This window comes from Orycteropus afer, unplaced genomic scaffold, assembly GCF_000298275.1.
Source record: "Orycteropus afer afer isolate SDZICR_OR568_19922 unplaced genomic scaffold, OryAfe1.0 scaffold00012, whole genome shotgun sequence".
Lineage (NCBI taxonomy): Eukaryota > Metazoa > Chordata > Mammalia > Tubulidentata > Orycteropodidae > Orycteropus > Orycteropus afer.
Genome location: NW_006921599.1, coordinates 19,141,983 through 19,153,836, shown reverse-complemented (window position 1 = coordinate 19,153,836; position 11,854 = coordinate 19,141,983). Strand labels below are relative to the sequence as shown.

The following is an 11,854-nucleotide window of genomic DNA, read 5'->3' as shown; positions in this document are numbered from 1 at the left end:
GGTAAAGAGCGGGAGTCTGGGTGCGGCAGTCTCTCCCTGGGCTGCCAGCTACTCGCAAATTAATCCTTTACAGCAAAGGCTTGACAAGGAGATAGCTGGAAAGGAAATCTTAGCGGGCGCGGAGGCCGCGTGGGGTGGGGTGGAGTGCTTCAACTGTGGCGAAACCAAAACAGAACTGGGCAGGGGGAGCCCTCTCTAGTTGAAGGCTTCTGTTTAGGTGACCTGGGTGGAGGTCGTTTCCTCTGGGAGGAGAGGGGACGGTGAGCGAAGGTGTAGACGCTTTTTGCGGTGCGCGCTGCGCTCTGCCAACAGCGGACGCCCGCAGGCGTCGCTTTCCCTCGCCCAGTCGGCCTCGGTTCAGAACCGGCAGGGCGGGTCCAGTGGCGCTCGGGGGCTGGGCTCAGAGTCCTTACTTTTCCTCCCTCCCTCCCGGGCGGCCCGGCCAATGAGCGCCGAGAGGAGGGGAGCGGGAAGCCCAGCGCGCTCAGCCCTGGCCCTCCTACAACGCCCGTGGTCACAGCACCAGCGCCAAGTTTGCGCCCCACGAGTTGGCGTGCGTTCGGGTTCCCCAGCATCGCCACTCGGTCCGCCACAAGCAAGGCGTTCGCGCTGCCTTCGGCGCAGCCACTCACGCGCCACTCGGGAAGGAAGACGCTCATCAGGGTGGTGCGGACTGGGGCCGGGGCAGCAGCCTCCCGAAGATGCAGGATGGCAGCAGAGCCGCCGTCCAGCTTCTCCTACCGCACCACTGGCTCCACCTGTCTGTACCCGTTCAGCGAACTCCTGGGCATCCCTTTGGACCAGGTAACCGCGGGCGGCCAAGGCCGGACACAGGGGCAGGAATGCAGACACAGCTTCCTCCCCGAGGGATTGCGGGCGTGACGCCTGGGGGGGGGGGAAGAAGAGTTATCTACGCCCCCCCTCCCAGCATACTTTACAGCTACAAATCAGACAGGTGGGCTTTTGAGTGTGTGTTTCTTCTTGTAAATGTGTGTGTGTGTGTGGGGGGGGATGGTACAAACCGCACTACAGGTTAGGCAGAACTTTTTGTTGTTGAAGTTTTGGATGGCCTGGTTTCCTGTCACAAAGTTCTAAACTTTCTGGTAAATTAAATTGATCTAGTGTTTCTTCGATCAGTATAGTCAAGTCTGATTTAAGTGAAATCAAGTTAATTTAGATGACCTAAGTTAAAAAAGAAGCCTGGTTAATCTGTAGTGTATGGATTTCAATGACAGACCTGTATTTCAGACTCAGCAGTGGGACTTGTCAGATCACAGCGGTGATAGTTATTTTGTGCTGCGTGTGGTGCCCACTGGAAAGGGAGGAGGGGCATGCAGGACCCTCTGCTCCTCCCAGGGCCTTTATGTATTCAATCGCTTTATCTTGGGGTTCCAGCTTCTGAGTAGGACAGGTTAGTGGGAAGAGAGGAATTCTGGTGAAGTTATTTGGACTGTCCAGAAATTGTCTTTGAACATTAAGATTAAAAAATGGCAACAAAGCATAGTAATACCTGGTAAGAAACCTTCCTGAGGGTTGGTGCTGTCTTCTTTATTTTTTTTTTGTCTCTTTAGGTGCTGCAGGCTAGACAGTCTATCTGTACTTCCTAGTGTTTCAATAGCTGTTGATTTAAATGGAGTTGGGTAGGGGCACCCTAGAGGCTGTGCTCTCCTGCTTTGTCTCTGTAACATCAAGCTTTTCTTTCCCTGCATTTCATTAGTGATTTTTTTTTTCTTCAACATGAGCATACCTGCTGTCCTTTCTAGTCACATTCCTTTAGCAATGAGGAGATGAGACCTGGAGGTTTTCCTTATGCTGACAGGGTTGACTGAGCCACCCTTTTGTCTGGCTGACTCTGAAGATTTGACTCTGAACTCCACCTGAACCTCACCAGTGCCTCCTCATCAGTTGCAAAACCCAGAAAGTTAGGAAATTGGGAGATGTATCAGATGCTAACTCATTTGGGCCTTTGCAAATTAGTTTTTAGTTTGTAGTGAGCATGGGAGAGTCCAAGGACCCAGGCAAACACAGACATAGTAGCAAATTCTTTCCTCTGAAAGGAAATGTAACTCACAGCTGAATTTCCTTAAGGCCAGTTTGTTTGTACTCCTCCTCTCCTTCCTCAACCTCCCTCAGAATTTATTTTATTTACATTCTCTTTGTTAAGCTGTTTTGCACAGCTAGAAGGATGAATCTAGGGATTTTTTTTTTTTTTTGTATGAAAAGAGATGGTTAATGGACCACAGAGAGCAGTATTATGTTCTCAAATGTTTTTTAAAGTGTACTCACCCTTTCTCTAAACCATTTGCCATTTAGAGTACAACTGTGTGCTCCATAAGTATATTGCCAGGCTGTTCATCCATTAACTTGAGGTGCCCCCAGGTGGACTCAAACCTGTGACCTTTTGGTTAATAGCTGAGCATGTTCACTGTTTGCTCTGTGCAGGGCTTCGCTCCATCTCTAGCCTTTGGGATTTCTATAAAGTAGCCTGGTTTTTAGTTTGTAAAAAGAAACAGGAGAGCTTTAGTCATGTTAAAGACTGAGAGGTTTTTCTCAGAGAAATAGCCCTGGGTAGAATAGGTATGGGAACAGTGTGCTGGGCAGTGGAACCTCAGTCAAATCCCTGCTAATTGTTAGTGTGTGTAACAGTTAATGTTACATGCCAACTTGGCTTGACTATAACTCTCAGTGGTTGGTAGATACCGTGTATCACCTCCCATTTTATGATCTGATATGGGTAGCCAATCAGTTGGAAGAGGGGTTTCATTGGGGGTGTGGCCTGCATCCATGATATAAAAGAATGTTCTGGCAAAGCTCGCTCTCTTCTATAATCTTTCTGGCATCTGACCCAGGTTCTTGGAATATAAGCCAGCAGGGGCCTCCAGCCTGTTGCCTGACCTGCAGATTTTGGATTCACCAAACTCTGTAACATCATGAGCCAGCAGAGGCCTCCAGCCTAAAAGTTTTCAGTTTGTCAGCCCTTGCCACTGTGTGAGCCAGTGGTTATCCTGCTGACCTATGGATTTTGACGAGCCACCACTTAGGAGCTTGTTAGAAGTGTTGATTCTCAGGCCCCACCTAGACCCATTGAATGGGACTCTGAGTTCAGCAAGAACCCCAGGTGATTAATACACACAGTTATCTTTGAGGGGCACTGGTGTGGGGGATGAGAGTAATGTCTGTTGAATTCTTTTGTGACTACCAGTGAACATCCCACCTTGTCTGAGCCTTAGTGTTCTTATTTTAAAATGGGAGATGATGGTAAGACACACATTTTGGGGTTAAGAATTAAAAAAAAATATTTTCATTGTGGCGAAATACATAAAACAAAACTTGTCATTTTAGCTGTTTTTAGGTATGTAATTCAGTGACATTAATTACATTCACCACGTTGTACAACGATCATCACTATCCATTTCTAAATGTTTTTCATTATCTCAAACAGAAGCTCAGTACCCCTTAAGTAATAACCTCATCTCCTCCTCCCACCAGTCCCTGGTAACCACTAATAAACTTATTCTCTGTGCATTTCTCTAGTTGTTTCTAGATATCTCATTTAAATACAATGTTTGATTGCTAACCAGAAGGCTGGCAGTTCAAACCTACCAGGCGCGCTCCTTGGAAGGAAGGTTGGGCAATCTACTTCCATAGTGATACTGCCTCAGAAACCCAAGGAGGGGTTGCTATGAGTCAGATCTGACTTGACAGCAGTGAATTTTTTTTTTTTTTTTTGTTGTTAGGTGCCATTGAGTTGATTCCAGTTCATGGTGACCCCTGTCCCTGGGAAGCACAGAACAAGACACTTCCCAGTCCTGTACTATTCTCACAGTCCCTGCTACACTTGAGTTCATTGATGTAGCTACTGTGTCGATCTTTAAGTACTGTCATGTAATATTTGACTTTTTGTGTCTGACTTACCTCACTTAGCATAATTTTTTCAGGGTTCATCTATGCTAAAACATATATCAGGGCTTCATTTATCTGTGTGGCTGAGTAGCATTCCATTGTGTGTACGGATAGACCCCAGGTTACCATAGGGTTCCATTCTGACAACTGTGTCGTAAGTCGGTTCTGATGTAAGCTGGATACTTCATTTTTTGTTTTGTTTTCATTGTTATTGCCTTTTATTATTAATATCTTTATAAATCATAACATTGAAATCTGTGAGTGAACATCTGAGAATGATGACCTCAGCTAATTACACACTGACTGCAACATTGCATGTAGTACGTATTACCCGTGAGAAGATTTAAAAAAATAATTAAAGAAACAGATGGCCATAAGTGTAATTTGTCCTAATTAGAATATATCACAAAGTCAGTCTGCCACATTTTGTTTACCCATTCATCTGTTGACAGTTGGGTTCCTTCCACCTTTTGGCTATAGATATAAAATGCCCTATACCTGGATGGTCTGTTGATCAATTAGGGTCCTGGCTGAAAACAGAATTCAACTAAATTTGGTTAAATTAAGGGAATTTAATGAGCTACTCAGATGGATGTGGGCAGGATCAAGGGAACCAACAAAACATGTTGAGGCGTTCAGACCCAGGGCTGAAGAAAAAGAGAAGGAAGTCCTGTTGCCATTGACTAGTAAGAGCTGGATACAGCCTCTGTCAGGATGTGGCGAGGGAACTTAGGGAGAATCTCAGCCTTTCTCTCCTCAGCTCTTCCATCTCTTACCAGTTCCTCCCAGTGGCCAGAACCAACCCAAGCGTGACTAGCATGGGTCCACTTAGGTGCTGTGGTTTGCAGGCTCCTCCGGGGGACAGAACCTCAGAGAGGAGCAGAGACAGATCTTGAAGGCTAGCCAGAGGACAACAGCACAATCCTTAAAAATTTGCTTCTGTCTCATTAAAGAATGACTTTTTCTTAGCCTGGTACATGCTGAAAGGTTTCCCTGGGTGGCACAAAGGAGTGAGCTCTTGGCTATTGCAAAAAAGACAAGGAGGCCACATGTTCTGACCTCCTCTAACCCCACAAAAGGAAAACAGAAGCACTATCAGTAACCCAAGGCCTATTCCTGCAAGGCCAGACATGCTGCCTCCCTCCAGCCCTTACACCAACCGTTCCTCCTAAAGCACCGTGACCACCTCTCTCCTGGGTCTGATAATTCACTGCAGTGGCCACACAGAACTCTCAGATTACGGGGTTTATTAGGGAAGCACCAGGCTACAATTCAATTTCAGGGAAAACGCTCAGTCTCTCAGCCCACAGTCTCTCTCCCAACAGTCTCTCACAGTCTTTCTCCCAACAGTGCGTGTCCCTTGGTGTCTCACTCAGCAATGCATGTCTCTTGAGTCTCTTTCCCAGCAGCATGTGTCTCTTTCAAGAGGGTGTGTCTCTTTCAGCAGCATATCTTCTTCCACCTGCAGTCAGAGAGAGTTCTGCCTCTGGGAGGCCTCCTTTTGAGCCTGGCAGAGTGGCCAAAGTAGCCAATCATAGCATCAGAACTCTAAGCACCTGAGGGAGAGTGGGAACCTCGCAGAACATTGTTTCGTGCCACTCCCAACAGAAATAACTCCAGGTGGACAACTTTAGCAATCAGGAGCTCCTCAGTTGCTCATAGCAAATCCCACCTTGGAGTTTACAAAGACTTATGGGTAGAAAAGCCACACTAAGTAATATCCTACACTGCAGCTATTAACTGAAAGGTTGGAGGTTCAAGTCCACCCAGAGCTACCTTGGAAGAAGGACTTGGTGATCTGCTCTTTAAGGTCATAGTCATGAAAACCCTATGGGGTGCATTTTTGCTCTTAACACACATAGTGTCACCATGAATTGAAATAGTTCTTCATATTCCACATAAAGACATTGAATCCTTTTATCAATGTCTTAACATTTTGTGTGTATATTTGTAATTTCTGATTGATTGAACCCATGTGAATGTCTCTGGCCTTTGGGTTTCCCTGTATCACATAGTTCATTATCTGTAAAACAGAAATGTTCATTAAGTATTCACTTTCTGAGTGTAGAACTCTTTTGTCTTTTTTTTTTGAAATCTGATTCTGCTGTTTAGTTTTTCTGTTAAAACAGGGAAGCCTGTGTTCCATTGGGACTATTGAGGAAAAGTTTATGGTTTTACTTTTTAAGGGACTTATTATTCTGGCATCCTCCTAAAGATGTTAGATGTAAAATTATCTTATTTAATTAGAGACAAACAGAGCATAGCAATTCAGGGATTTTAGTTTTGTTGTTGTGTGCCATCAAGATGATCCGCACTCATATTGACCCACGTGACGGAGGGGAACTGCCCCATAGGGTTTTTCTAGGCTGTGATCTTCATGGAAGCAGATCACCAGGTGTGCCTCCTGCAGGTCCTCTGATGGGTTCAAACTGCCAACTTTTAGGTTAGTAGCAGAGTGCTTAACTATTGCACCACCCGGGCTCCTTGTAATTCAGATATAGAGTATAGGAAATGAATGATGACTTAGAGATCTGGGCAGGGACCTCATAGATAAGTTTATCAAAAACCAATTTTCTGAAATGAATCCATGTCTGTCCAATAGATAACAGAGTTTGGAGGCAGTCAGTAGGATTATTCAGCCATAAAGTGTCACTTATCCACCAAAACCCACTACCCTTGAGTCCATTCCAATTCATGTTGTTGTTGTTGTTACGTGCCGTCGAGTTAGACTCGACTTATAGCGACCCCTCCTTGGATTTCCAAGGCAGTATCAGTATGGAAGTAGATTGCCCCATCTTCCTTCCGAGGAGTGGCTGGTGGGTTTGAACCTCCAGCCTTCTGGTTAGCAGTCAAGTGCCTTAGGAACTACGCTACCAGAGCTCCCATTCCAATTCATAGTGACCCCCACTGGGTTTCCAAGTCTGTAAATCTTTACTGAAGTAGCTTACCTCATCTTCTTCCACAGAGCAGCTGGTGGGTTTGAACCACCAACCTTCTTGTTAGCAACCAAATAAATGCCTTACCTGCTCTGCCACCAGAGCTCCTTAAAGCTCCACTTACCCAGGATTAGTTAGGAATTTTTCCTTTACATTTAGGGGAAAATAAGGAATGGAAGATGAGTAGGTTTTCTTTAAATCATTTGCAAATGGCTTCTGTCTACCACTTTGTTTTTGTTGTGGAGTGTGACATGATCTGCTTTTGACATTAGCCTCTTAAGTTTGCAAAATTGACTCAAATGCCAAGATGGATTCAGTCATGTTGGCTTTATTAATCTTTGTGGTTTGCAATCATGTCCTGTTGTTGCTGTGTGCCATTGAGTCAATTTCGACCCCATAGGCTAGAGTAGAACTGCCTCCATAGGGTTTCCTAGCCTGAAATCTTTATAGGAGCAGTTTGCCAAGTCTTTTCTCCCATGGAAGTGCTGGTGGGTTTGAACCGCTGATCTTTTGGTTAGCAGCCAAGTGCTTACGTACCACCAGTCCTCCTTGACCATATGTTAGGATCTGTGAAAGCTGAGAGGAAATGGTTTCCTGGCCATAGGAACTTCCATGTTAGTGGTGGAAAATTCTGGGTATTGGAGATGTTTTTACCTAATGTCACCCCCAAGCTTTGTGTGAGCACATAAAGTGTAAATTCCATGTTAAACTAGGTTTCTTGTCTGAGTTTCATTCAGTCTACTGCATACCCTCCCTATATTTAGCAACAGCAGAAAATGGGGCAAGGGAAAAATAGACAAGGAAATAAGAATTTAGGAAGTGTTTTTGAGATTAAAGCAACAAAGGGTTAGGGCCATTAAAGGTTTAGGAAGCTTGTGTTACAGTTTAAAAGGCTGGATGAACATAGAACAGCTTCAAAGAATGGGCACTCTGGAGTATGGGGATATGAGCAGTAGGTTTTTGATTATTCCACTGGGACCTTTTAACCACAAGGTTTCCTTACCTCTCTGGAGCTTTCAAGTCACCTGATTGGTTCCCTTGCCCAAGCTTGGAAAGCCCAACCTTCAGTTCTTTTCTTATCTATGGCTTGCCCTTCCTTTAAAGCTCAGCTCATGTTCCACGGCCATTATTAAATCAATTAAATATTTATTTAACACTCTTAGCACCAGGTAGTAATACAAATACATGGATGATAAAAAGTTAAGGTCCTCCTCCTGGAAGAGCTTATGCACCAGTAGAGAGGACAATAGAAATAAATAATTGTAAAACCAAAAAAACCCAAGCCCATTGCTATTGAGTCATTCTTGACTCATGGCAACCCCATACGGTACAGAGTAGAACTGTTCTATAGAGTTTTCTTGTCTGTGATCTTGTGGAAGCAGATTACCAGGCCTTTCTTCTGTGGCACCATTGGGTAGGTTTGAACTGCCAACCCTTAGGTTAGTAGTTGAGTGTAAACTGTTTGCGACACCCTGAAACCCATTGTTGTCATGTCAGTTCCGACTCATAGCAACCCTATGGGACAGAGTAGAACTGCCCCACAGGGTTTTCAAGACTGTAAATCTTTATGGAAGCAGACCATCATATCTTTCGTCCATGGAGCAACTGGTGGGTTCAAACTACTAACCTTCTGGTTACCAGCTAAGTGCTTAACCACTGTGCTACCAGGGCTCCTTTTGGGACACCCAGGGATCTATATAAGTGCTGTGTACTCACAGACCTGTGTAGGTTGTACACAGAGGCTTGTAGATTATGATGTAAATTGAACAAAGAAGGGAAGGCCCCAGGACAGGTTGATTTCCTATAGAATTTACTGTTTACCTTTGGCACTCAGTAATTGTAACCTTATATATATTGTTAATTATTTTGCTGGGTTTATGCACTGAATTCCAAACTAATTAAAATCTCCTTGAGATTGAGGTTTTGTCCTTCCTTATAGTCTCAGGAAAATAGTAAGTACTCAGTAAACGTTTATCATTTTGTAACAATGATAAAATAAGATAATTTTACTGTCATGTCGTTTCCAACTGATAAGGAACCATGTGACAGAATAAAATCAGCCCCAGAGGGTTTTCTAGGCTGTAATCTTTACAGAAGCAGATTGCCAGATCTTTCTTCTGCTGAGCCACGGGGTGGATTCAAACTGCCAACTTTTCAGTTAGCAGTTGCGTGCTTAACCACCAGGGCTCGACTTATGATAATATTCTATATGATCAAACTTGAACATATAAAGTCATATGTTCTCACTGGCTCCCATTTTAAGTGGATAGTAGATCAGCCCTCAGGTCAGGAAGGACTTGCCACCTAATTTTTCCAGTTGAAGCTGCTCTAGGCTGGTGGAGAGTGTGTCTGTGCCTTTGTGTTTTTGACCTGAACAATCTGCTGTTCACCTTGGGGCTTGCATCCCAGTGCATCCTGTCTCAGGATGGGTGTAAGCAGGCAATGGAGCATCAGCTCTGGAGAGAGTGACTTTATTTTTCTCTTTGGCTTTAGCAGCTTCTGCAAAGTCAGGTTTGCTCTCCCCACTTAATTTCTCCTGGTCTGATAATGAACAGGAGTGGCTTGCAAGAGTAAATTCATTTGGTTAGATATAACTAAGCTTTGCTAGGCTCTGAGGATTTGAACATGACTAAAATAGTGCTAACCTTTAAGAAGCTCATTGTAGGGTAGAGGAGAGGACACACATGTCAACCAGGGGTGCTCATTGTATGGTCCCTGTAATTGGTGATTTAATGAACCTCCTTCCCCCCAAAATAAACTCAAACCAAATCAGTTGCCGTCAAGTAGATTCCAACTCATGGTGATCCCATGTGTGTCAGAGTGAAACTCTGCTCCACAGGTTTTCAGTGGCTGATTTTTCAGAAGTAGATCACCAGGACTTTCTTCTGAGGTATCTCTGGGTGGACTCCAACCTCTTATCTTTTAGTTAGTAACTGAACTCTTAACTATTTGCATCACCTGGGGACAATGAGCCCTCCTGGTGATTCTAATGCTCGCTAGAATTTGACAACCACCAATGTAAACAAATAATTGGAGAACAATTTAATCAAGCATTATTGTTGGTTTCCTTTGAGTCAATTCCCACTCATGGCAACTCCGTGTGTTATAGAGTAGAGCTCCAGTGGGTTTACATGGCTGTAATCACTGTGTGGGTTTGAACCGTACACCTTCAGGTTAGGAGGTGAGTGCAAACTGTTAGTACCACATAGAGACCCTAATCAAGCACAGTGGGCCTAACAAAGGGAGAGAACTGTTTTGCTCTGTGGAGGAGGATGAGGTGTGGTTGTCAAAAGGAAGGCGAAACTCCTCATAGGTGAGGAGAAACTTGAGTTGAATCTTGAAGAATAAGAATTTGTCATGTAGACAAAGTGGGGAGGGCTGTGCTGGATAGAAAGAGCAGCCTGTACAAAGGTGTGGAGGTATGAAATTGTATGTTCATTCAAGGAAATTGAAAGCACTTTGAATTGGTTAGTGGGATGCTAGACTTTAGGTTGTGGAGGTAAGCAGGGGTGAAATGACAAGGAAGCTTAAATGCTTTGGTGAGATGTTTGTTTTTCATTCTGTAGACCAGGGGTTTGATAGACGTTTTCTATAAAGGGTCAGACAGTAACTAGTGTCAGCATTGCTGGCTGTATAGTCTGTCACAGCTACTGAACTCTGCCATAGTAGCACAAAAGCTGTCAGAGATAATACGTAAACAATAGAACATGGCTGTGTTCAAACTTTATTAAATGAGCACTGAAATTTGAAATCCATGTAATTTCCATGTGTCATGAAATCTTCCTTTGATTTTTGTTTCCTCAACCATTTTTGAACATTTTAAAAATGTGAAAACATCCTTGGTATGCAGGTCACACACAGTAACAGGCAGGGTATTGGATGTGGCCTGTAGGCAAATTTGTCAGCCCCTGCTGTAGACTAATTTTCTTCAATATGTGGTGCATGGACTACTATCAGAAATTGCCACCCAGACCTACTGAAGCAGAGTATCAGAGTGGAGGACCTCTTTTCTCCCAGGCAATTTTTAGACCAGGTAGTGTTAGAGCTACTACTACACTCAAATACAAGGCAGTGAAAGGTTTAACTGGGTAGTTATGGGAAGGATTTTCATTTTGTGAAGTGGGACTGGAGGTCATTGCTGAAAAAGGCAGGGATGGAGGGAGGTAGACCAGGGGTTTTGAGGATGAACAATGTCAAATTACCAGTAAGCAAAGTAAGTACAGATTTGTTTGTGCTTAGTTACTATAGTGAGCAATTTCACATTTTTTCACCATATCAAAGATTCTGTTTCTAGGTATGGCTTGTATCTGCCTCTTTCCAATCCCATAGCACCTTCCTATAGAATCAAAGCCTCTTTGCAGATTTACAGTACATGACAGGGATGGAGGAGTATGTAGTAAGTAAGGTAAGCACGGGATTATTTGTGCTTACTGACTAATCTGTGGCAAACTGTTGGGTAGTCTGCCCCTGAATGAGTGAAGAAGATTTTTTTTTAATTATTTTTATTATTATGATTATTTTATTACTATTACTATTATTATTATTTTGTTTATTGTTATTATTTTATTTTCACTTAACATAATGTCCTCCAAGTTCATCCACGTTAATGCGGTGTTTTGCAGATTCTACATTATTCTTTAGCGTTGCATAGTATTCCATTGTGTGTATGTACCATAGTTTGGTTGTCCATTCCTCAGTTGATGGACACCTAGGTTGTTTCCATCTTTTAGCTATTGTAAATAGTGCTGCAAAGAACATGGGTGTGCATATGTCTGTTCTTGTTAAGGCTCTCACTTCTTTAGGGTATATACCAAGTAATGGAATGGCTGGATCAAATGGTATTTCTAATTCCAACTTTTTAAGGAATTGCCGTACTGCTTTCCACTGTAGTTGTACCATTTTACAGTCCCACCAGCAATGTATGAGAGTCCCAGTCTCTCCACATCCTCACAAGCATTTGTTATTTTCTGTCTTGTTGAACTTTGCTACTAGTCCTGGAGCAAGATGGTATCTCA

At 43.6% G+C, this 11,854-nt stretch overlaps 1 protein-coding gene across 1 annotated transcript in view; it reads left to right on the top strand.

Moving 5' to 3' along the window:
• The first annotated feature begins 708 nt into the window (after positions 1–708).
• MBOAT1 (membrane bound O-acyltransferase domain containing 1) overlaps positions 709–11,854 on the top strand; it is a 246,270-nt gene continuing 235,124 nt past the window's right edge. The window contains exon 1 of the mRNA XM_007952384.2: positions 709–804. Within this exon, the coding sequence (XP_007950575.2) occupies positions 709–804 (96 nt within the window). The remainder of the gene's footprint in view (positions 805–11,854) is intronic.